Here is a 26,512-nt window from a genome sequence, read left to right on the forward strand (position 1 = left end):
AACGGGTTTCAAGTGGAAGACGCGCAATTCTCGGTCCGCTAACGACCACACGTAGCCAAACAAGGAAATTTAAGGACACGACGTCACAGAACGGTCCTTAGTTGCTTTAATTAATACCCAGTGCTACTCAAAAATGCATCCGGACCTGTGGAATACAAGAAAAGCAAATATTCTTCAGCAACGAAACTACAAGGTCATCCCTATTATTTTCTCAGCTAGACAATCCTCTAATCGCCTTCTCAGTGTTTGTTCTTCTTGATTTGGGTAACTTCAAGGTCATCACCACTTCCTCATCCACGACTAAACATACGATTTGTTGGTTCAAATAACATTTACTTACTCTTTTACGTGATCCACATTGTAAGATCAAATGTACGTCTAGAAAAGACGAAACTAGTGTACTTGAAATACGCGTAATAAAAATTTATAATTTTCAGTACAATATAAATTTGAATACACCATTGCAACTTTCTCAAAATGGGACATTTACCGATACTGAGCACAGAACACAACGAAGTGTTTGCAAAACTTTTCCACCAAAATGTACCAATGGTGGGGTTAGTTGAGTATTGGCTTTGGAGACCCCTAAATTTCACCTCTCCACTATAGAGGCGAAGTGGAGTCAAATATCGAGGCAAGAGTCAACGATAACTGCAACGTGGTGTCACTCATTCTCCTGTGTCAATCTCATGTACACAACACGGAGTAACCAACACTCGCACACAAAACATCATGTCTCAAGTTTCGATTCGCCAACTGCGCGCCTGAAAACTTCCAAGTAGCACGCGTGCCGCGAGCAGCTTGCTATTAATTACGTACTTCGACTGTGCAGGATTTACGGTGCACTCGGCACAACTCGTTAAAATTTCTCATTACCATGTCGTTTACCTCCGACAGTGATAATTACCGCAACTTAGAATCCAACCCTTGGCGCTGCGACTAAGCGCGCACTGCGCGTGAACTTTCTGTCTTTCCTGTAGCCGAAGCGGAGTTGTTTCGTGAACAAGTAGAAATAAACCGATAAAAAAAAAAGAAACGAGAATGACGAATGACGTCAGAATGAATCGATGGAAATCGACGAACAATGGTACGAGACAAGTGTGCTTACTTGTTAACCAAATGCATTATCGGGAGAAAGAAAAATCATTCCTGAGTTAGAGAGAGTGTGGTAACCACGAGTGACTAGAACACAGAGTAATTTCTGCTCAGCTGAAAGCCTCGAAAAGGTTGAATAAAATGTCTGATGCTGCTTTTAAAATTGATCTTCTTTTCTTCTTAGAATACATAACTACCGTGTATTAATATCTTGTACTTGAGTAACTCGAATCAGACAGAAACGATTCACATCCGTAAAAAATGTAGAATAAAGTATTGCACGATAAATTCTTTTCACTCAATGTGTTAGTACACGTTCGATGTATTCTAGGGAAAAAGAATGATCAATCCTGGAAGGACCTGTAAACCGTATTCGGTCAGACACTTTAGTCAGCCGTCTGATCATAAGTTACTTTGTCCACATTCTACTTACTCGTGGTTTCAATCTCCTCGATCTGATGTCACATAATCACGTTGTGAAAAGTAATATTTCTGAAAGAATATTCGCGAAATTAAATCAAGTTAATGGGGTTAACGGTACGCGAAGATTATTACATAATAACGTAATAAACTGGTATCCTTGAGCACTTGTACAACCCGTTTGCCAAGTCGCTAGCAGCAGTCTTTAATCACAGCCAGAATAATTCTCGGATGGATAAATTTAATTATTAACCTGCTCCCAACATTTTCACTATCAACGATTTAGCATCTGATCTTCGTGTGTAGAAAAACCTGAGAGATTTATACAACATGGCACTGCGGAATATGAACGATTAAGATAAAGAGATTCGACGTTTAAATGGCCTCAGCCACGTAATAATTAATTTGTTATTATTATCTTATAACGGCCATCTCTCGACATTGTACACCGGCAAACGAGAGTATTGCACGCCAACTATACGTCACACGACACATTCGCCACGCAGAAGATTTTTAAATGAACTTCAACCTATCTGCACACCTTTGCTTAATACGTAGCAATTATAAAACCTGACCTCAATTTCGAGATCCTTTTATCAACGTCCTTGCAGATTATGTGCACTCGCAACTATACAAGACACGTTGGATGCAATTTTAAAGAATACCGTACTCGAAAATATACCGATATTCGTGAAAATTATTTCCATCAATTTTCAAAATAAAAATATTATACAGATACCTTTCTGGGACTTTCAATTGCACGGAAACAATAATACCAACTTAACAAATTAAATCGAGATAAAATTTTACACGCTCTCCGAGAGCTAAAATCATTACTACTTCAATTTCCAATTCAACAAATTCTTGGTACAATCGAGGTGAAAATCCTATTGATCGAAAATAATATTATCTAGAAGGAAAATCGTAAAAATTGATTCAAGAGCAAACAATTAAAATCCTTTCGGACCTGAATGCAAAAATTTCGCACAGCCTCCGTGTCGATTTTAAAACAGTTTCGAGAGCTAAAATCGTTACTACTTCAATTTCCAATTCAACGAATTCTTAAACCACTTCTGAAGCGGCGATTTATCGTCAGCAGGAGCGAGTAAATCGCGAGATGAAATCGAGCGCGATATCCTGTCTGCGTATCTATAGCCGAAACGCTATATAAAGGAGTAATTGCAGCGTCGAAATGCGTCGTTCGTTTCGATGAATTTCTCTTTCACGGGACGAAATTTCGCGGTGTTTGCATCGCGAGAGTTAATTCCCTCTGTTCGCCTTTGATTGACGTCGACGTTGCGGAACAGTTAATAGATAATGCTTTTTAATTTCCGCTTTGACGTGAGCGCTGCACCATGCGACTCGCGCGACATTTTCCGCGCTCGCTTATCCCGAATTATGTTTCTCGCATTGTCGTAGTAACCGTGCGCTCCGCGGGTCTGCGAATATCTTGGGTCGTCCTCCTCTCAATTTTTGCCGACGTAAAAAAAAAATAATATTGGGTTGTTCGGAAAGTCATTTCGTTATTTTGATGAAAATGGACAACCCAATAGTATAAAAACAAAGACGAATATTTTCGGTTGTTAAAGAGTATTTTTTAATTCTTCGAGCAGGAAATAAAAAGGATCTCTATTATACTTCAAACGAAAGGTAGATTCGTATCAAATAAATAATTTGTATCTTCATGTTTAATTACTGAATAAGGCATTATCGTGTTAATTCTTTATTGGTGGGGTAACATTTCAACGACCTGATATCGTGGGGATAATGAATATTATTATCTTAAATGACATTAATAATTAGTACGAAAAAGAAACAATAAATTTTCCAAAAGATACTAATATATACGTATTGCAATTATACGAAAGAATATGAAACGAATAGAAAGTTTGGCCCAACGATACCAACTACGGATTAATATTATTATTAATAACTCGTTTAGCGTTAGAATCGAGCCCAAGAAAAAAATCACGTAATGTCTTCACGGATACGCCAATGAGCACAAAATGTGTCAATTCAATGTGTCGTGTAATTTAAACCAAAAAAATCTCAAGTTTCGTCGATTTTTCGACCCAAGAGGGAACCACCTTAAACGGAATGAAGTCGGAGTATCTTAAACGTGAATCGCTAAGAATTCGTTCGTGCGCGAAATCATTTGCCAACGCTATCTTTGCGGGAAACGTATTTCCGGTATAATGGCTCGCGTGTTACTTGCGCACGTGAAACCTATTCCCCCACCACAGGAACGTTTCTTAATCTTTCGCTATCTTCGGTGTTTGGATTCGCAACGCGAACCGGACTCGCTGTATTGTTAAAGCGTCGAAAAAATATTGCGTATTATCGAAATTCTAATCTCTTCAAAAAAGAATTATTTTTTTCGAAACAATATCATCGATTCTCCGTCTTCGAAAGGACCTTAACGATCTCCATATCCCGATGCAAAGTGAACGAACTAAATCTTGACATACCCAAGTGTAATCAAACTATTTCGAACGGTTGCAGACCGTTAGTGAACAAACTAAGTCTTAACCTATCGAAGTATAATCAAACTATTTTGAACAGCCGCAGACCTTAACAATCTCATGCCTTGACAAACTAAGTCTTAACATACCCAAGTGTAATCAAACTATTTCAAACATCTGGAGATGCTTCTAAACTAAACAAAAATATCGCCAATTTTCAATCCTCGGCCTACCCTCAACAATTAATCTTCCGGTTAAAATAAGACTCAACATACCCAAGTGTCTTTTAACGAAACTATTTTGAATAATTGCAAACATTTCTGAAATCCCGCAAAATCAGTCCACGATTCGTGTTGTCGCATCACCAGGTGTTTTTGACCAATTTGCAAAAAGTTTTTCGTAGGTACGACCCCTATAAAGTGTCCAGTAGCGTTAACTCCGATAATTTTCGGATCGTCTATCGACGAGAAAGTAGTAAAATTCAAGATTCTCACATACTAAACGGAAACTTTCGAACTCTCTCGTTGATAGAATAACTTGCGGAGCCTTGACTTCTTCTTTAACCGATCGATTGACCCGTGAACTTGTCTATCAATTTTTTTCTCTCCTCGTGAAACAAAAAGTAACGACTTTGTCCCCTGGATGTCCTCTATCGCTAAAGCAGACTTCGAAAGGTCCTGGTGAAAGTCATTCGCGACTTATCGGGGAAAAACCTTTAGAGCGTTTCAAGTGTATCGTCGAAGAGGCTTGTTGTATTACACGAGAGAACGACGTCGACGTAATCGTCCTGTTTGTTCAAAGGTTCGATTGCGGTAGTGGAGTCGGCACCGTCAGGAGCACGCAAACAGTGAGGCTGAACGAATGGAATACCCTGACTGTCTACAGGCACCGATGGGACGCTTGGATTCAGCTGAATCAAGAGAAACGCGCGGAGGGTAGATCGAAGGTAAGGATACTTTATCCATTCGACGTCTACGAAGCGTACGCTCCTGTACGAAGCTGAAAAGACACTATCGATTATCGACGACATCCGGTTCCGCGGGCGATTTCTTAGAGTGCACCGCAACCGTCTTCAATTAGAATCATTCAGATCGGAATAGAAATTGTCGGTCACGTAAGCAGGATGTCGAGTTTCGATTAAAGATGAACGTTTCGCTATCGAAGAATTCAATCGTTTCGAACGATTAAGGAGGGTACATCAGACTCCGAGACGTCGAGAAACGAGTAAATTAATTTTGCGAATTTTTTTCCTAAGTAATTACTAAATTAAAAATGTAGTCTTTTTCGGAGAATATAAATCTAACTTTCAGCTTCGTTTTAGAATTTTACGAAAGTGAGAATTGTACAAAATGGCGAAGTTATTCGATATTCTCAGAACCCCTTTTGGTGAAATATTGTTTGCTGGCAGTCATAGTTGAGTACAATTTTTCGCAAATTTTAATAATTGTAAAATTGGTCGAGGTTTGAAAGAAAAATAATCATTTTTATCCAAAAGAAGAAACGAATTTAAAACTTCCAAATTGGTTGAATCATCGACAGCCCGGAGGATGATCCAGAGTATCTCTCGACCCTAATCGAACAAAAATAAAGGAACTTGCTACATTAGATTCGCTCACGTGCGGTCAACAGAAATACCCTCGTGAATACTTAACCAGCTAATCCGAGAAATCACGTCTGTCAATCTCTGTAAGTGAATTTCTGTGTCAAATCCGTCGGTTAGCTCTCGCTTCTAAATGTAACTTCATGGCATCGGACACTACACGTACATAGTTTCGTTAGTGAATATCGAATTTCAAACACGACAGTAGGAACAACACCAATTCGCGGTCCTGTGCAGGGAAGAGTACTGCGATTGGACTATAATAGATGCAGCCACGATAGTTGCAGCGCGAAAGGGATGGTCAGTTAGCAACAAGTAAAATTGAAAGCGATTGTCCTTGTGTTCGAGACAATGGTAGATCGGTGATAAGCAACAGACGATTACGCGAGACATCGAGATAGACAGTTAGGTAAATAAGTAGATAGATAGGTAGATAGATAGATAAGTGGGTAGATAGATAGATAAGTGGGTAGATAGATAGATAAGTAGGTAGATAGATATATAAGTAGGTAGATAGGTAGATAAGTGGGTAGATAGATAGATAAGTGGGTAGATAGATAGATTAATAGGTAGATAAATAGACACTGATCTTGGATAATAATGTGCATTAGGGGTTTAAAATATCAATATACAACATAATTGTAATTACTATAAAATTAATTAAGTAATTACTTACGAATTGCATACATTAACGTGTTTTAGATCAATTTAGAAAGAATATGTAACTAAGGACAGAGTTGAGATGAGAAACATTGTCGTTTGCTTCTCGATTCTCCCACTATCTGAAGTAAATAACTAGTTGAGAATATGTTGAGAATGAAACTAGTCTAACGGAGATAAATAATGTCCCACAGGTACTGAGAATGCATCGTGCAACCGAGACCCCCGCCTAATCGCCTATCTCGATAATTGCACGAATCTCGACACTCGTAAGAATTTCTAGCCTCGTTTTCTTGCAACTGACGTTCAACTTAACCTTTTAACTGCCGCGCTCGAGTATACTCGACACAAAAATATTATTCCAGAGACTCAAGTTGAAAGAAGTACCGGGTGTATAAACTTCTCGGCCCTCGAGAACGATTCTCCGTTCCTTCCTTTCGTTTTTTACGCATTCTCGTAAACGACGGATTATTTAAAAAAAAAAAAAAAAAGTAACTCACCAAATCATTCCATTCATTCACCGTTGAAAAAATCGATGAAACACTGAACGAATTACAATATCCTGTTCTACTGTTTTTTCAATCGCACGCGTACGTCGACAAAAATCGAAAACAGCGCGCATCGTTGTACCCACCGTAATTGAAAAGGCGAACGAAATTTCATAAATCCATTCACCGTCGGAAAAGTCGATGAAACACTAGATTACTTATTATATCGTATTTAACGTTTTTCAATTATACGCGTACGTCGACAAAAATCCCGAAACAGCGCACATCGGTGCACGTACCAAAATGGAAATTGAAAAGGCGAAAAAAAAAAGGAGCAAGAAAAAAAACTCTCGCCCAGAACGGAACACGATCGCGCCACTGCCTCGCGGTTTCTGGAAATCGGAAATCTCATCGGTGTAATTTCATGTTCGAACGCCTTCGCGCACGAATTTCATCCACCGACAAAAGACTCGACGGGGCGTCCTGGAATCGACGCGGTGCGCGACGTTTATACGAGTTCGCTTCCCTTGGCATAATTTTCCACCGGTTAAGAGGCAGTATTTGCCTGGACGTTTCCCTTTAAAATTCCAGGCCGACTGACGTCTTTAGAGACGAGCAAATCTTTTCACGACTACCCGTGTATTCTTGCCTCGGTGCACACCGACGTCATCGTTATTCACCTGCATGCAATTCCCGTCCACGATCCCCCGTTTCCCGGGGAAAACGTTATTTTCTGGGGAAATCGTCCATTTAATGACGGAGCTGCGAAACACGCGTCCCCGCGATTATTCCCCGTCGCACCCCCCCGCCCGCAGAACGAATTTCGCGACGTTAATTACCGCTCCGCTCGCGTGATATATCGGGCCGTTTGGCAAATAACGTCGTCTTTGTTTTTTCGTTATTTTATAAGTGAACGGATTATCTCGAGTATAATTCAAGCTCGCTTTAATACGGGATGTAACCTCGTTTCGCTTCTGTTCGCCATCTTTCCACACCGATCTCTCGATTCTCCTTCGGTTATTAATTTATTCCGGGCAATTCACTCGGTGGGCACGGTGAAGTCGATGTATTATACAATTTATTACAATCAACGAAACTCTTTCGTGGCTGTATCGTTGTTGATACAGTGTTTGAATTACAGCTGAAATTATTCGAATAGTCGAGTATTTTTCGATTAGACGATGTTTACCATCGACTCTTGTGAAGTAATTTTCAATTCCGAATTGAACGGAACGTTCCCATCACAGAAGTAAAAAAAATTGTCGAAATTGGGTAGATAGTTTTCAGTAATCTGTCGTATTCGATTGGCTCGTCGAACTATGGAACAGTTTGCTCGAAACGAAGCAAAATTGTTTCCACGAAGCAGATATTTAATACGCTTCCGAAACAAAATTTAATGGAAAATTCTAAAGCAACCTCGAATTTCCAACTTGAATGGCGAACGGGTGATTCTCTGTCGAATATGATCGAAAAGAAAATTCTTATGGAAAATCGGACACTCGCGTAACGTAATTTCTAACGCGATCCGATTTACCTTCTATTTTTACGTACATATTTCTAATTACCGATTTCATAAATTTATCGACAGATAAATATCTCCGATGAGTACCGAAAATAGTCGAATTAAATTTCGAACTTCCGCGACCAATTTTCACCCTCCATCTTACGCCAAATCCCTACAAGAAGAAAAAAAAAGAAAAGCGAATTCTCGGAAAATTCGAAAAGCGACGCGCTCGATCGAGCGCGAAACGAGCATGTCTGCGAAAGAGCAAAGAAATCGAGGGAAAGGGTGGAAAAAAGTCGACGTGGAAAAAAGGAGAAAATAATCGTGAATTGCATCGAGGCGGGAAAATTGAGTTACCTCGGACTTTTGCGCGAACAAAAGGATGGCTTCGCTTTCGACGTCGTTCTGTCTCATTTGTAAAAATGGAGGGAAAAGGGGGAGTGGTAGGGCGGGGGGTTGGATGGGCACGAAGGTGGAGAATGGGCAAGGGAACGACCATGGACAAAGGTAACGTCGACCCGCGTGTCGCAAAAATCTCGGGCTGGCTTGAAATAAAACCAAGACGAGTAAGTGCCGGCGTGATTAAAACAGAGCGCTGTAGTTAACAATAGGATCCGTGTATGCGTTTTGTTGGACGAAAAGGATCCTACTTCCAGTGCAATGAAAGACGTGAGAAAGAAGAAGCCCCGCGAAAGAAGATTTTCTAGCGACGAATATTACTTTCGACGCTTCGTGAACCAACAACACCGTGTACCGCAAACGCAAATGAAACGAGAGAGCAGCAACAACCGGGAACGTTTTCTCCCTGTAACTTCTCAGCTCGGTTCGACGGTAGGGAGCAATTAATTTTCACGGTTGTCCGTGTACGATTCGACGAGTACCAATCAGCAGCGTTAAGACCTCGCGATACGATTTTTCCACGAATTTTCCACGTACCGCCCATGAATTTTCTTACGAGCTCGTTAACGATTTGCTGACATTTTTTGTTTTTTTTTTCTTTTTTCTCCGAGAAATATTTCATTACTTACACACGCGATCGTTTATTTATTCGAGTAAGTTACCTCCGGAGAGGAAGGAAATTTTTGTACAGATACAAGTCGGGAGTAACGAATAAACCATAAACAAGTTTTTACGAGTCACTTTTTACGTAGCGTAGAACGTAATACTTCGCAGCGAACAAATAACAATTTAAACCGTCCGATCGAATAAATGTCGAGAATAAATCGTTATACGTTCGTTTTATTTAAAATTTTGCCCGTCTACGGTTTTCTCTTATTAGAGAGCGATCCCCGTAATTTTCGTTACGATTCGATCGATTTTGAGACTACTTGTATTTATGGAATATTCTTTTAACGATTTTGTACGTGACAACGAGATAAACTAACAAACATTGTACACTTTTTTTTTACCCTCGATAACAAATCAAGTTTACCTTAGTTTGTTAAAACGTAATTGTGTATTTTTCCCCCCCTTCGTGATAAAGTAGAGAGCAACGGGGCAGAATCAATCCGTGCACGGAACGTTGTTTCAATTTGCGGATCAAAATGCAGAAATTGCAGTCACGGCGGGTGAAAATATAATTTCATGCAAAGTCATTTTATACCGACTCTTTTTAACATTTCAAACGTAATAAATAGACACCACACGCTCCGTGTGGGTGATGAATATTGATTACTGTGTCGATACTACGTAATTGACCCAAGCAGTCGGTGAGTTTGCACCTGTAATAAATATTCGTTACAAAAAAAAAAATGAAAAATGGTTCGGTTAAATTTTACCTTTCGATGTGCATAATATTATTCAACGAAATATTAGCAAAATATCACACACAATACCGACATGTGTTTTATATACCCTGTTTCTAAATATTTTATATCGTAGATTGTTATTGCACAGAGTATTGATTATTACAGGAAATATTCGTGCAACAATCAAGGCAACCGGTCCAATCAGAAGGAGCCTCACTTACATAGTACAATATACATATATCCGGTACCTATGGTCACTAATATCAGTTACTTCCTCCTCCAACTTCACCGGTTGCTAAGCGACCATCCCCTCCACTTGTCAACGCAAAGCAACGAACGAAGCTCTCGCGCAATAATTGAGGTTGCAGTAATCGAACTTCTCTTGTATTTCTTCCAATTTCTGTACACTCGAAACGACTACACTCTGAATTACTAAAAATAGTTAACATTTTATATTTATAGTTTATTAAAAATCGTTCGATAATTTAAAGACCACCTCGTCAAATTTAACATTTTATCCGCGGTACATAATGCACAATACTGAAAAACTGAGCAATTCCATTTAAGAAATTAAATTCCACCTTGATAATCGAAACGCTTCCCCGATCAAATTCGATTCATTTTCGCGTAAAAATAACTGCTCTCCGACTTGAATAAATAACCGAATTACGTCAAGTGAGAATTGTTCTCGACTCGATACTTAAAAAACTAACAATGTTATTAAAGAATCAAGTGACGACCTTAACGATCGAAATGCTCCCCCATTGGATTCAACGTGACGAAAATAATTGCACTTCGACTTGAATGAATAACAGTTTATCTTGAATAAAATTGCCATCGATGTTAAAATAATTAAAAATACCGTTTAAAAAATTGAACGTCGCTTAAATAAATAAATTACCTTATGTAATTATTATCGACCCGATGCAAAAGATACCGACAACCCTATTTAAGAAATGAGTCTCGAGTGAAACGAAAAAAAAATTTCATACACTTCCCGTCCGACCACGTTTATGTCACACGATGGTACGTATAAAGACAGATGGCCAGCACCGTGAGGGATGAATGGTCGAACCACGCCCATGGAACGGACCACGTCGACCGGCCCGTGTAATCAGTAAAATGTACCCTTTCACGGTAAAAGTTGCCCATAGTTTGCTCGATTAAGGAAATTCATCCGTTCGCGATATCGCCCCGTGGTTGTTGTTTATCGATTCCCTCTTCCTAGCTACTACAGAGAGCTAATTTTACCCTAATTTATGTGCGCTGCTATAATGAAACTGGGTCGTCGACGGGGTACGATACCACAGGCTCCGTATGGTTTTATGAAAATTTTCCTAATACTCAGTAGTACGGGATCTCGCGGTTAATTAAACTGTCGCGGTCTGATACCGCGCAGCGTTTCATAACGGGCTACAAAATTTGCTTAATTCATTTTACACGCCCTCGTAATTACCAAGTTGCGAAGAGGAACGCGCGATTCATCTTGTTACCAAAGCATCCTCGTCCGACTCGATCGTCCATATCACGTTGTTTCCTCGTGTGGTGTACACCAGCGTTCAAATACCAATCGAACAGACCAAATCGTTAAATGTATCAATATTCGTGAAAATAGACACTAAATTGCTATCCACACTTTCGTTCCGTTAGACTTTGTCCAACTAGGGAACACCGTGGCTTCTCCGAGTTAATTAACCATTCTTTGACTCAATAACGTATTTCACAACGGACCTGTACAATTTGTTTAATTCGTTTCACGTGTTTTACGAATTGTATTCGAAACTTCCGTTCGCCGAATAAGGACGATTCTCGCGTCCATGATGGAATTTGTTAGAATCGATAATAAATATACCGGTGAACATTCGTTCGATCGAGAAGTAAACCGTTGTCAAGCGAGGATAAAAATATTACTCGTATATTGATTACTCGGTGCGCCCAAATAAACGATTCGTTCGAAAACAATAGAACGTGAATGTATTCGAATAACGTTCGACGTAATTAATCATGGTCGATCGAGGATATTTTTAATTGAAACGTGATCCTGGGGAGGGACAAGCCATCGGGGGAATTTTTTTTCCCCCGAACTGGAAACGTAACGTTCTCGTGAAAGAAAAATGGAGCGTGCGTTATTGTAAAAAAGAAAAGAAAAAGAAACGAAACGACGCACAATGCAAAATGAGAAACTTTTGACCGTTGTTTATCGGTGCTCCACGGTAGAACGATTCGCGTTATTTCCATCGCCGGTGAATTCCACGTTTCCCCCCTTTTCAAGTTTGCATACTACTTTGCGATCAGAGGCACAGTAATTAAGCACGTTTCATTACATCGCGACGGCGTTTTCTTTAAATTGCACCGACGAGCATTGCGCTCCTGAATTAAAAGTCTTTAAAAGCTCCCTACTTTCCAGGCCTTCCATCGCTCTTCTTTCTTGCACTCGGTGCCTTTCTCCCTCGACCCCTCTCATAAGACTTGCAAATTGTTTCGTAATAAGTTAGTACGCCTTAGCAGAAGGAGAAAGAGGCGCCACTTTCTTCGAGAAAGAGTGCCTCCAAGTGCTCCTTTAAAAATAGCCAACTCCGTCCACGACCAACTTTTGCGAAACAATCGGGGAATATTGTCCCTGCCGCGACTCGTTCAGAAAGAGAAATCTTAACTCGACCGGGAAACCATAATTTCCCACGTGCGAAGAAGAATCCTTCCCGGCTGATAATTGTCCGTTTTGTTGAAACACTGCGGAATGAATTCTTCGATTGATTGGATGAAATTCGAACTAGAGAAATATTGGACAACAATATCGATTCTCAACCCACGTGGGGTAATTTAAAAAAAAAAGGGTCAATTATTCCGCGAAAGTTGAGGAGAAAAAATTCAAAAATATCATACTTCGTATTGTTGTTGTTGTTAAGAAGAATATCTATTCTACCTATTGCTAATGTATGTAGAGTAATTTTTGAAAAAGGGACAATTATTTTGCAAAATTTTAAGAGCCAGAGTTCAAAAATGTGGTAAACCCGGTGTGCAGGTGAAGAATTTGTACAATGTAGATTTAAAAAGTCGGCAGATATGTAACATTTTTTTAAGCGAGTCAAGAGAAAATTGGTCGAAGTCCTACGATTACATTTTCTTCAAAAGATGCGCCAAAAATTGGGCTACTCTTCTTTTATTTTTACCAGAACCGTCTACATATATTCTTTTAACGAATCCTTATTACTTTCTGCGTAACAATTAGCACCGATAGATTAGTGTATTAAGAGATACGGTATTACCTCCCTAACTGATCGATTTTCTCCCTCCGTAACTGAAACTGATACTGTTGCTTACGTTTCATACTCTCGGTATATTCGGTTGAAAGTAAAAATTCGTTCTCGTCAGGAAGGAGTGTTATAACAAATCCTTATCAACAACAACAACAACAATGTGGCAATCTGCTATGACATATCACGAAAAATCAATCAATTACCAACAGAGTTAACATCGCCATCTATCAGAATCCAGAATCAACAAATAAATTGATTTTGCTCCGTTCGGTCCGGTCGCTCATCAGCATCACTTGTGCAAACATTATACGATCGTATAATAAAGTATTATTTCTGTATTCTTATTACATACAGATCTCGTTATCCTCCCTGTGCTCTACTCAATAACAAACATTCTACTCGCTTCCATCCATCGAGATAATATTGTACTTAAAAATACGTAAAAAATTCCGATGGTAAAGTGACTACCGTAATCAAACCTTATCAAACCGATCGCTCGAAGATACCCCGTCGTTAAACGGGTACTGCGTCCGACGATTGCCGATAAAAACGTAAAATCACTCGCGCTCGTCGACGTGGAGTCGTTTGCGCGAAAGAAATATAAGAAAGAAAGGAAACTTTCGTTACTTTTGACGCTGATTCGTGGCAAGAACGCGCGACGAAGAACCATAATTGATAGTCGGTTTCGAAATTCGCCCGAAGACGAACCCGTCTGTTTTTCCCGCGGGACGAGTTTAATTGCCTTTAAAATCAGCCGGCGAATGGGTCCGCGAACCGAGCCCACTTTATCCCGAAGTGCCATTAAGCACTCGGTGTCCTAACGACAGCGTCGTAATTAGAGGAGCCAACCCCCACCCCTGCTTCTTTTTTCTCTCTCTCTTTTCTCTCTCTCTCTCTCTCTCTCTCTCTCTCTCTCTCTCTCCGTCACCGTTCTTCCAACCATTCTCGACCCTCCTCGACGGTTCCTTTTATTTTTCTTCCTCCAGCCGCGAGACAGCCTTGCCACGGCTCAAAACACAGAAGCCACCGCGTTTCACGTCGTTGACACGTCCCTCGGCTACTTTCGTCGGATTTTACGTCGCCCCCTTTCGCGGCCCCGATCGAGACCGCTTGGAAATCTATTTACCAGACGAATCTGTCGGGAGAAATTAGCACCTACCTCACCGAAGGGAATCCGTTGAAGAGAGAGTACTTCAGACGCGCCGTCGCGGATTAAACGCTGCGTTTGATCTCGTTTGACGATGCGCGATTACTCTTTTCGTGACGGATCACAGTAGAAACCTCTGTTGTACGATAACGTGCGAATGTTCCGTTTCGTGGGAAATTTGTACAATTATATTCGTGTAACGTATTCTTTCTATCGGGATTTTTTTACGAAAACGTTTTCATATTTCCATAAAATTTCGTTACTGGCGCAACAAAGACGTCCAAGTGCATTTCAAGCGTTCTATGTTCACTCCGAAACGACGTAACGAAATTTCGAAATTGTCACCTCGTGGAAAAGCAGTCGTTAAAAATTGGTGATAGTGTCTCGAAGAATGCGAACTGCTACCTTGTGCGATAAAGCCGCGCACAATGCGCAAATAAACAGGTCCGTGACACGGGCCGTGTTTCTTGAGCATCCAATTTTTTCGACTTTGCGACGGGTCAGAGAATAACCAGTACTCTTCGCAGCTGCTTTACTTCCCCTCTCTTCTTTTTCCGCGAGACAACGGGAAAGCCGGGCGAAAAACAAAACGGGGTTACGCGAGAGCCCGCTCGGCGAGTGGCCCTCCTCACCGTGCAATCCGCGGCGAAACATTTCGTACCGTAACAGCGATTTAATATTTCAATTTCGTGGCGCAAGGAAAAATACACTTTCTCGTGCCCGTTGCGCGACGATCGTCGCGTCAATTTCTTTTAATCTTCGTCCAACTTTTCATCCCGCGTTACGTTCGTTTATTCGTATCTATTTGTTTCACTCGGGGCTCACTTGTTTCATTTTGAGTTGCTTGTTCCATTCGTTTCGCTCGTTTCATTTATTTCGTTCATTTCGCGAGCGTTTTGCCCGCGCCTCATCCGTTTCATTCGTTTCGTCTTCATTTATTCCATTCAACGTGCTCATTTAATCCGTTAACGGACTTGTACCATTTAGCGCGGGAAGTCAAAAACGAAACGTAATATCGCGCGTAGAACGAACCCGAATGTAATTTAAAAATCTCCACTTGCAGACGCAACGGTCGACAGTGTACACTGTCGGTCGAAAGTAATAATAATGATCGAAGCAGAAATTTTAATTCGTTCCAATATATCCAGTATTCGTCGCGTCGATATTATCGATCGAAAGTAAATTATTAAACTCCCATGAAAATATAGTAACCAACTTATGTTCCTTTGAATATTCAGTTAGATTAGTCGCATGATCGGATACTTTTTACGTGCGGATTACTTTGTTAAGTGTAAAAATATATTTTCTGGTGTATTATTTTCCGATTACTCTTCAAATTTCAACTAATGAAAAGATTAATAATATGTATTCTATAAATTTTGATGTTTCGTGACGTAGCATAAGTGCAATATAAGTAGTAATTAAATGAGACTTATGAAACTAAATATTTCAAGGAAATATTTCTATTATTACAAAATCAGCTCCAGATCGAGCAAAATTATATACACAATACCTTGTTTAGGGAAAAATTCTCGGCAATTTCTAAAACTATCAAATTGGTCAATTGATCATTTCACATATATCGTTAAGTTCGAAAGAAAAATAGGACAAAATTACAAGGTTAATTAATACGTACCTTGCTCCATTTTCCGAGAACAGAGTATAAATCCGCTCCTGATTCAAGCAACGCGCCAGAAACGCGATTCCACCTTTATTGCTCGTATCGCAGATGCGTTTCATTCACCCACTTTCAACAAGATATTCCCCAAGAACAAAAAAATGCGTCTCGACAAAAAGAGGTACAAAGCACAGCATCCCCTTTTCCGTCTCGACAGTGTTCAGAGAGAAATTCATTAAAAAGCGAGTGCTGCGCAGTCCTCCGTTTTCCTTAGGGTCTATAAATCCTCGAAGTCGTAGGAAATTAGCCTCCCCTTAGACAGGGGAGCGGGGATTAACTGCATCTGACGGCTGATCATAACGTCAGCCGGCTGTACGCGTCGTCGAAGAGCAGTCCTCTCTTCAAAGAAGCAACGGAGAATCCGATTGTATCATGCCGCCTTATAAAGTCGTCTACAAACGACGGATTATCTCCCCGTTCTCCTTCCATCCTTCTGCTTTCGATCATCTCCCGCGAGGTTTCGGCGCGAATGGCCAGAATAAATGCCCGTTGTTTCGCTTGAAAAATGGACGACGGGACTCATCCTGCGTAGAGAAATAAATTGTACGCGAAATGGTCCTCTTCGGGGGAGAGGGGTGTGTGTACATGTGTACGTGTTAACCAATTGCGATCGTTATCGCTACTGGTTAACCTGCACCGGAGACTGAGTACACTACGCGTTGATTTCTTCCGGAGACTATGCATGAACATTCACTAAATACGGAGATTTTGAACATTACGCGTTTACTTGCTCCATAGATCGTGAACACTATGGGTTAACTTGCTACACAGATCGTGAACACTATGCGTTGAGTAAATATGCAGATTGTGAACACTACGCATTGACTTGCTCCAGATATTACAAGTACACGTTGACTAAACCAAGAGATGGTAAAGACAACGCATTGACTTGCTCCAGAGATAGTAAACATTATACGTTCACTTGCTCTGGAGATTAGGAGTGCGCATTAACTTGCTCTAGATATCAAGTACACTACACATTGACTTACTCCAGAAACGGTGACTTACTCCTGTTACACATTAACTTACACAGGGATTGTGAACACTAAGCGTTGGCTTACTCCAGAGATTGTAAACACTGCACATTGACTTGCTCTAGAGATTACAAGTACACGTTGACTAAACCAAGAGATGGTGAAGACAACGCGTTGACTTGCTCCAGAGATAGTAAACATTATACGTTCACTTGCTCTGGAGATTACGAGTACGCATTAACTTGCTCTAGATATCAAGTACACTACACACTGACTTACTCCAGAAACGGTGACTTACTCCTGTTACACATTAACTTACACTGGGATTGTGAACACTAGGCGTTGGCTTGCTCCAAAGATTGTAAACACTGCACATTGACTTGCTCTAGAGATTACAAGTACACGTTGACTAAACCAAGAGATGGTGAAGACAACGCGTTGACTTGCTTCAGAGATAGTAAACATTATACGTTCACTTGCTCTGGAGATTACGAGTACGCATTAACTTGCTCTAGATATCAAGTACACTACACATTGACTTACTCCAGAAACGGTGACATACTCCTGTTACACATTAACTTACACAGGGATTGTGAACACTAGGCGTTGGCTTGCTCCAGAGATTGTAAACACTGCACATTGACTTGCTCTAGAGATTACAAGTACACGTTGACTAAACCAAGAGATGGTGAAGACAACGCGTTGACTTGCTTCAGAGATAGTAAACATTATACGTTCACTTGCTCTGGAGATTACGAGTACGCATTAACTTGCTCTAGATATCAAGTACACTACACATTGACTTACTCCAGAAACGGTGACATACTCCTGTTACACATTAACTTACACAGGGATTGTGAACACTAGGCGTTGGCTTGCTCCAGAGATTGTAAACACTGCACATTGACTTGCTCTAGGGATTACAAGTACACGTTGACTAAACCAAGAGATGGTGAAGACAACGCGTTGACTTGCTCCAGAGATAGTAAACATTATACGTTCACTTGCTCTGGAGATTACGAGTACGCATTAACTTGCTCTAGATATCAAGTACACTACACATTGACTTACTCCAGAAACGGTGACATACTCCTGTTACACATTAACTTACACAGGGATTGTGAACACTAGGCGTTGGCTTGCTCCAGAGATTGTAAACACTGCACATTGACTTGCTCTAGAGATTACAAGTACACGTTGACTAAACCAAGAGATGGTGAAGACAACGCGTTGACTTGCTTCAGAGATAGTAAACATTATACGTTCACTTGCTCTGGAGATTACGAGTACGCATTAACTTGCTCTAGATATCAAGTACACTACACATTGACTTACTCCAGAAACGGTGACATACTCCTGTTACACATTAACTTACACAGGGATTGTGAACACTAGGCGTTGGCTTGCTCCAGAGATTGTAAACACTGCACATTGACTTGCTCTAGGGATTACAAGTACACGTTGACTAAACCAAGAGATGGTGAAGACAACGCGTTGACTTGCTCCAGAGATAGTAAACATTATATGTTCACGTGCTCTGGAGATTTCGAGTACGCATTAACTTGCTCTAGATATCAAGTACACTACACATTGACTTACTCCGGAAACTGTGACGTACTCCTGTTACACATTAACTTACACTGGGATTGTGAACACTAGGCATTGGCTTGCTCCAAAGATTGTAAACACTGCACATTGTCTTGCTCCAGAGATTGTAAATACTGCACATTGACTTGCTCCAGAGATTACAAGTACACGTTGACTAAACCCAGATATGGTGAAGACAACGCGTTGACTTGTTCCAGAGCTAGTAAACATTATCCGTTCACTTACTCTGGAGATTAGGAGTGCGCATTAACTTGCTCTAGATATCAAGTACACTACACATTGATTTACTCCAGTAACGGTGACGTACTCCTGTTACACATTAACTTACACAGGGATTGTGAACACTAAGCTTTGACTTGCTCCTGAGATTGTAAACACTGCACATTGACTTGCTCCAAAGATTGTAAACACTGCACATTGACTTGCTCCAGAGATTACAAATACACGTTGACTAAACCAAGAAATGGTGAAGACAACACGTTGACTTAGTCCAGAGATAGTAAACATTATAAGTTCAGTTGCTCTGGGCACGACTACGAGTACGCGGCTACGAGTACGCGTACGTCTTGCACGGCTACGAGTACGCAACTTGCTCGAGATATCAAGTACACTATACATTGACTTACTCCGGAAACTATCACTTACCTCGGTTCCACATTAAGTTAAACAGGGATTGTGGACACTTTGCGTTGATTCGCTCCAGAGATCGTGAACATTATTCGATGACCTGCTCCGCAGATGGTGAACACTACCCGTTGACTTGCTCTGGAAATTACAAGTACACGTTAACTTGATCTAGATATCAAGTACACTACACATTGACTTACTCCAGAAACTATGGGTTACACGTTAACTTACACCAGAGATTGTGAACATTATGAATTGACTTACTCCAGAGTTCGTGAACATTACCTGTTGACTTATTTTGGAGACTGTGACGGTTAGACACTGACCCCCCAATTGTGAGGCCGAATTGATACACTTAAGGCGTCAGTGGCCAGTCGCGAGAGAGCGTAGTGATACACTTAAGGTGTAAATGGTCAGTCGTGGGAGAGCGTATTGATACACTTAAGAAGTAAATGGCCAGTCGTGAGAGAGCGTATTGATCCACTTAAGACGTCAGTGGCCAGTCGCGTACTAACATGCTTATGGATCAAGGGGAATAACTTCGATGGAGAGTCAAAGAAATCGAAAATGTTTTCTCACATTTTTTACAAATTTAACTACTTAATTCATTCGGTTACATTTAATGTGCAAGTATTTCTGCTTTTACAGAAGTGAAAATTCCTGTTCTTACAGAGTGAGAACCTAGGCAGAGCTAGGTTTAAACTGAATGCTCTTCATCATTACCAGAAGTGAATTCCTTAACAGTGAGGTAACGATTGTTAGAAGAGAAACATGATATTTGCAGTGACCAAACGAATTTATGTTACAACCCTATATTAGGAAGACAAAGACCTGCACAGTGCAATTGGTTAAGTAAAAATGTTATCACCGCAATTTTACTTGTGAAATCATCGGTGAGGCTGACTCAGCAAACCTTGCCTTAGATGGGAGTAGAGTTTGACCCTGGTTTCGATGTAATTTAAGTCAGCTCTTAACGATGAGCAGAAGATATTAAACAACGTCATTTAGCGGTAAAACATACAAAGCAGAATGAAAACCAATCGCTCAGATATAGTATCTTATCCTGTGTATTGGTACCCTCTTTCTTATTTACTCGAATAATTTTATTCAGTTTGTTTTATCAATCTTTAGGCGAGAAGAATAAAATATAGATCGATGATTAAGAAAATTTTATATCGAATACCTATCTTCCTTTTTATAGGGTATAATAAATAAAAACATCAGGTAGACGATTGCTAAACTTTATGATAATTTTGTAAAGCTGCCAATAAATCGACAGCTTCGCGTTTAATTATTAAACTTTACAATAACGTGAATCTAGATTCGCAGAAATACAATAACGCACCCGAAATATACCAGTCCATGGATTTGCAGTTAATTAGTGAAGTTTGAAATAATTTACACCGCTAAAACCAGAATTGCAAACTATTCATTCGTTTCATAATTAATCACAATTATTGGTACTGCAACGTACAAGTTCAATTAAAATTATTAAGATGTTTCTCTTTATGGTTTCTTTGGTATATGTTTCATATTAATTTTGTTCTGTATTATATTATATCACAATACATGTCAGTGGAAGTCTAAAATTAAAAAATTAATTTCAATGTTACACATATCAATAGAAAATCAAAATTAAAAAACAGATCTTAATACTATACATATCAATAATTGTCCAAAATTAAGAAAAAATTCTCAATATTATATATAAATAAAAAAGTGAACATTACCAGTGCAAGATCAAGTTCTATTTCTAAAGCAAAAACATTCGATTTGCAAACATTGGACTGGCATATAGTTCGAAAAGAAATTGGCTCATTTTCGTATACGCGATACTTTCGTATCGTGTTCTCTTGTTCGCCTTTGACAGGAAGATGAATTTCCTGATTTCGGAAATGAGCTTCGGAGAACGCAAACGGTTCAACATTCAACGGACAACATCAAAAGGGACGAAGGTTAAATTTGAATTTCTGAAAGAGCATAACTTTCGACCCAGTCCGAACGAATCTCGTTTGCACTGATATTTAGAATATTTCTCGTGTCTCAATGTTAATCGGGTTCGTTTCGCTTCTGGTGAACATCAATGTGCAAGATTCGCGCGAGTCTCCCGCGATATTTTCGTAATGGCTTTCCGCAACCCCTATCCGACCGTCGGATCAAAAGATTTACCTCATCCGTCTCGACGAACCTGTAAAAGTTCTGCGAAAGTTTCATGGGCTAGGGAACAGAGGCATCGGTCGTTTAAACTTTACGCAATTACGAATGGCCCTCTCGGAAGTTCAGCCATTGGGAGTCACGTTCCCGGTGTACATTTTGTCGCTTTTAATAGGGAAAGCTTGTTATCGAGCCGGGGAATTAGTTGAAAACATGACGCAATTTAAGGAAACACTATTCGTTGCTTTTAATGTTTCCCTGTATACATTTTTAACCTTCTCCTAATCCCTATACTCCCTATGTTCACTACTCTACAGACTATATTAGCGATGAAGTTGTGAGTAAACTGTAGATGCAATAAATTTGTAGATGCAAACTTCAGAATATGTAATACTTCTTGCAGAAACTGAAATCTCGGTACGCATATGTGCGCAAACAAACAGTTTCGAAGATACTTAAACTTTGAATTTTTTAAACCGTTCTTGCTGTGATAATGTATGCTGTGGAGTGACTCTAGGTCACTCGATGTGTATGTACGAAATTCATTGCAAAAATAGAAAACGTATAATTTTTAGAATAGTATATTTTTTATACTTTGTATGTCCTTTAGACTTTACATGATCCTAGACCGATATTCGACACTAAATTATTGATCACTTTCACATCGATATGTCGGTTAAACGTTATTTTCATTAATTTTCAAATAATATTGAGTTCCATGCAATTAGCTTCGTGTTCCATTTTGAAAGTATCTAGGTTAACTGGATATCGTTAATATTTTCAAGTCACCTTCTTTTTTCCAGCAGCGCTAGTTTTAATTGTTAAGTAAAACAAGCTCCGCTCGGCTCTAAAATCATTAACGCAAACTTCGGACTGGATACAGGCTGCGTGGAACAGTTCGTGGTGTGAGTGAAATTAAAACTCGAAAGTCAATTACAACTTGTCATTATTTCGCGAGAGATCTCGAACAAGAATCTGTGTCTTCGTTTAGTCGACATTAAACACGTTTTCCTTGTCGAGAGCAATTTATTCGTATTTTTAAAATGAAAAAACCATCATTTGAACGATATTTCATTGCAGTACTATGTATGCACGGGTATGTACTTCTCATTACGCGGAAAGAAACGAATTTATCGATGCGTGTTCTGGACAAAAGAGAAATTATGTTGAAAGATACGCTACGACATTTTGAAACAAGTTGAGCATTACAATGGCTTTGGCATTCAGGTAGAAACGTAATTTTATTTTTGTTTATTGCGATCTTTTAGTTCACTGGATTGGATACTTTGCGCGTGCAAGTGACAGAAAATTATATTCAATATTTTTTAGTCAATGAAACACGATCAAATGTTTCTCGGTGATCATTCTAGTGGAAATACTAATCGGGAGGAAATTATTATTATTAAGAGTTTAATTATTCATTGTTTTAACCAAATTTGTTAAAAATGTATAAAATTCAATATTTGCTCCCCTTCAACACACATCGATTAATTCATTTCTTTTCCCAAAGAAAAGTTTACAGAATTACGATAATATGATGAATTTCCCAAGGAAAAGTATACAGAATTACAATGATACGATGAATTCCCCACAATTTAAAAACACAAACGAGATGCGTTCGTAAAATCAGGGAGATCTCGTTCCTCGACGGAAAATCGGTAGGAAAACCAAATTAATAGCCTCTGGAAAGAGCAAACATATCCGAAAGTCCAGCCCGATTCCTTCCTCCGTGATTAAACCGAAAGTGAACCGAAAGAAAGTCGAAGGAAGCCCCGATAACTCGCCGAGATTCCCGATCAAAATTATTTTCTGTCTCGATCGAGGCAGTCGAAAGGTCTCGCTATAAGTTTCATCGAACCGGGGGGAGGAGAATCCCTTTCAGCGGGACGCGTGGGTGGGGATGGGGGTGGAGGAGGAGGAGCAGGAGGCGGGATGATTCGCGGCGATCCAGGTCGATGCATCTTGGAGAAAGTTTCGAGACTTTTGTAAGTGCATTAACTTCGAGACCCAGCGAGAGGGGGGGTGAGGCGCTCGGCGACGGGATTCGTCGCTTGTACGTGCACACCGAGCTCGCGGGCCCGCTTGTGTGTTCGGTTACGTAGACGCGCGAACACTGGCAAACCCGAATACAAGGAACTCTCGTCGGTACACTTAGATGTCGCCTGGGCAAATATGGGACACCTCGGATATGCATAACCCACGTAAATTGCTTGCCATCTCCGACTGCATTTCGCCACGCGTTGATGTATGTCTACACCCTCGACGACAGAGCCCGTGTGTTGCTCAACACGCCCCCCACGACGAAATATTAGAAACGACGAGCCGAAAATTCAGACTAAGTTGGTCGACGGTGTTCCGCTAACTGGTGGATCGAGTAGTCCGGGGGTTAGGTCGTTGAAAGGCTCGAAAAATCATAAATTCTCTTCACTCTACTCCGGTCAACGCTTCGAACAATTGAACTGTCCGGAAACGAAGACTTTGACTTCCATTGTGTAATTTATTTATTTGACGACGAAAGCAAAGCCTTTGGAATAGAAAGACGAAATACTGATCAATCGTAAGAATATAAACCAAGGGACAATTGATACTTAAAGCCAGCAGGTGTTGGAAAAGTCGGTAGATTTGCAATACTTGTTAACGTTATTGTATGTTTGATAATTTTTGAGACAGAAAAAGATTTATAGCGGTAAAGAAATACATAAAAGGTGATTCTCTTCAGAATTTTTTTTTAAACACTACGTGGAAATTTGAATCAATGCAAGATACTACGAGGTGTGTACGTTTTTTGTGAAAATTCACATTATAAATTATTTCCCTTCCCTCGCACCTGTCCAGCCGCTATCACCTTTGTTTGATCGATGGACTACGGGTGGCTACTGCCTACATTATAATTAATCAATAATTTATTTCGTTTATTTACTCAGCAAACGGGTAAAAACCCTTTAGTACACAAACAGTATTTGTAGCCATTGGTAAATAAGTCACGAATCAATTGATGCTTAAAACAATTACACGATAAAACGATATCCAATGCTACGCAGTGTATGTTAACATTCAGAAAATTGAATGTACGTTAACATTCAATAACTCTGCCTATGGCGATAATTTTGGCAGTAATGTATATTAATTCCGTGTCGATTCGTTGTTAAAATCGAACGCTGGATATCTAACTATTAATTCGTGAAAATTTCTAAAACTATTAGAATGTTCGAATAACTGGCCCAAGTCCTGGCCATGTAGCGAGGTAATCGAAATTTCGATTAAATTCTACCGTATAATTTCGTTCATTCGAGGATTCCCCGTGTGTGAAGCGTACTGCATCAATTTAGTTTATTACATCAGCCATGTGCGATTTACCGAGATGTAACCTGCACAGAAGGTGAATGAACCAGAAACATTTAACTACGGAACTCGTCGAGTTATTACAAAATTGAATATTCAACCCTGTCTTGTATAGCACCAAGAAGTTCTTCGTAATTGCTCGTTCTGTAAATATAATAATTTTCCTTTCCACGAAGTATGTATGCAATCCACGACTAATACAACACCTCGTACTGAATAGCGCATACGTTTTCATTAACGAAGTAACGCAGTGTAAATCGATTCAAAATTGATAAAATATTTAACGACCACAACGAAACAGAGAATATCCTTCGAATAGTTTTGAATCGGTAATTATTTGTATCGTTCGTCAAAAGAGTATGATCAAAGACAGAATATTTTTCACGGAACATTTTCTACACAGAACATTTCGATTGCTAAGACAAAGTATAATTGGAATTTTGATAAATGAATTCTCAATACTGGAATTTTCGATCGCCAGATCCTTGATATTCAAATTCTCAATTTCAAGCATCTCTATATGCAAATTTTCGATAGATTCTCGATATTCGAATTTTCGACCACTCGATTCTCTCGATATTCGAATTCTCGACCACTCGATTCTCGATATTCGAATTTTCGACCACTCGATTTTCTCGATATTCGAATTCTCGACCACTCGATTTCATTCACGATTCCTTAAATTTCCAACTACTCGACTCACGATTCCCAAAATACCAGTAAACGACGATCGTTGAAACCGATTTTTACGTTTCGATTGTCAACGTGAAGAAGGTCGCAGAATTCCACGAAAGAGAAAACGTCAAACAATTGAATTAACCATAAAGTGGTTGTAGAACAGCGCGAATTATACAACGGCTTTATGCAACTACGTAAACCGGACAATTCTGAATTTGATTGCAGGGCTTGTTTGCGAGGATTACCTTCCGTGAGCCGCTCTTCGTCGGCGGACCCGGAAACACAACCGGCCTGGAGCGACTTCCGGTGAGGACCGGATTTAAGGGCTGCGTCCGGCATCTGGAAGCCAATGAACACCGCTATCGTTTCCCCCTTGCACCACAGGGAGATGCAGCGAATGGTTTCGACGTTGGTGAGTACATTTTGCTCTTTCCAAAACAGATTTCCACTCTCCTCTGATATAATTAACACTGGAACTACCGAACGGGTCGATTCGTCCTGTTTCGAACTTCTTTTTGAAATCACTTCATCACCAACGGTGTGTCTGCCTGCGATATTCGTGGACAATTATTGAAACAGACAACTAACGATACTCGTAAATTAATTTGCCCTTTTCCTATCCAACTTCGAGAACACTTGAATCTGAGACAAATTGAAATATTGTACATTCACAGTCGGTAATACTGGTGTTAATCGATTGAAAAATTTTCCACGAATAACGTATTCCAGATTTCGAGAGCCACTTTAACTTCCCTTTGGCACGGAATAATTAACAAAGAAACATTGCTCGATGTATTGCACAAGCTGGAGAGAATAATATCTCCGAATGGAATTTAGATTCGTCGATCAGAATTTTTTGGAATGATTGTTTCGCTGTTTATGGGGATGATTTCGTATCGCACGAATCGTTTCGTACCCAATATTTAATTCCTTCGTGAAATATTCAAAAATACAATCTTTTCGAGTAGTGTACCGAACTGGTATCACCTGGTAACAGTATACCGAACTGAACTCCAAGTATTTGATAATTGTTCGTCGAAACCGGACGAAATGTTTTCGGATCGATGATT

At 39.9% G+C, this 26,512-nt stretch overlaps 1 protein-coding gene across 4 annotated transcripts in view; it reads left to right on the forward strand.

Moving 5' to 3' along the window:
* Positions 1-26,512, forward strand: part of LOC143145537 (pikachurin) — a 260,250-nt gene that overhangs the window by 198,827 nt on the left and 34,911 nt on the right. For all 4 annotated transcript variants that reach the window (XM_076309011.1, XM_076309013.1, XM_076309012.1 and 1 more), the window contains 2 exons: positions 4,779-4,923; positions 25,668-25,854. In XM_076309011.1, coding sequence (XP_076165126.1) covers positions 4,779-4,923; positions 25,668-25,854 — 332 coding nt within the window. The remainder of the gene's footprint in view (positions 1-4,778; positions 4,924-25,667; positions 25,855-26,512) is intronic.

This window comes from Ptiloglossa arizonensis, chromosome 4 (assembly GCF_051014685.1).
Source record: "Ptiloglossa arizonensis isolate GNS036 chromosome 4, iyPtiAriz1_principal, whole genome shotgun sequence".
Lineage (NCBI taxonomy): Eukaryota > Metazoa > Arthropoda > Insecta > Hymenoptera > Colletidae > Ptiloglossa > Ptiloglossa arizonensis.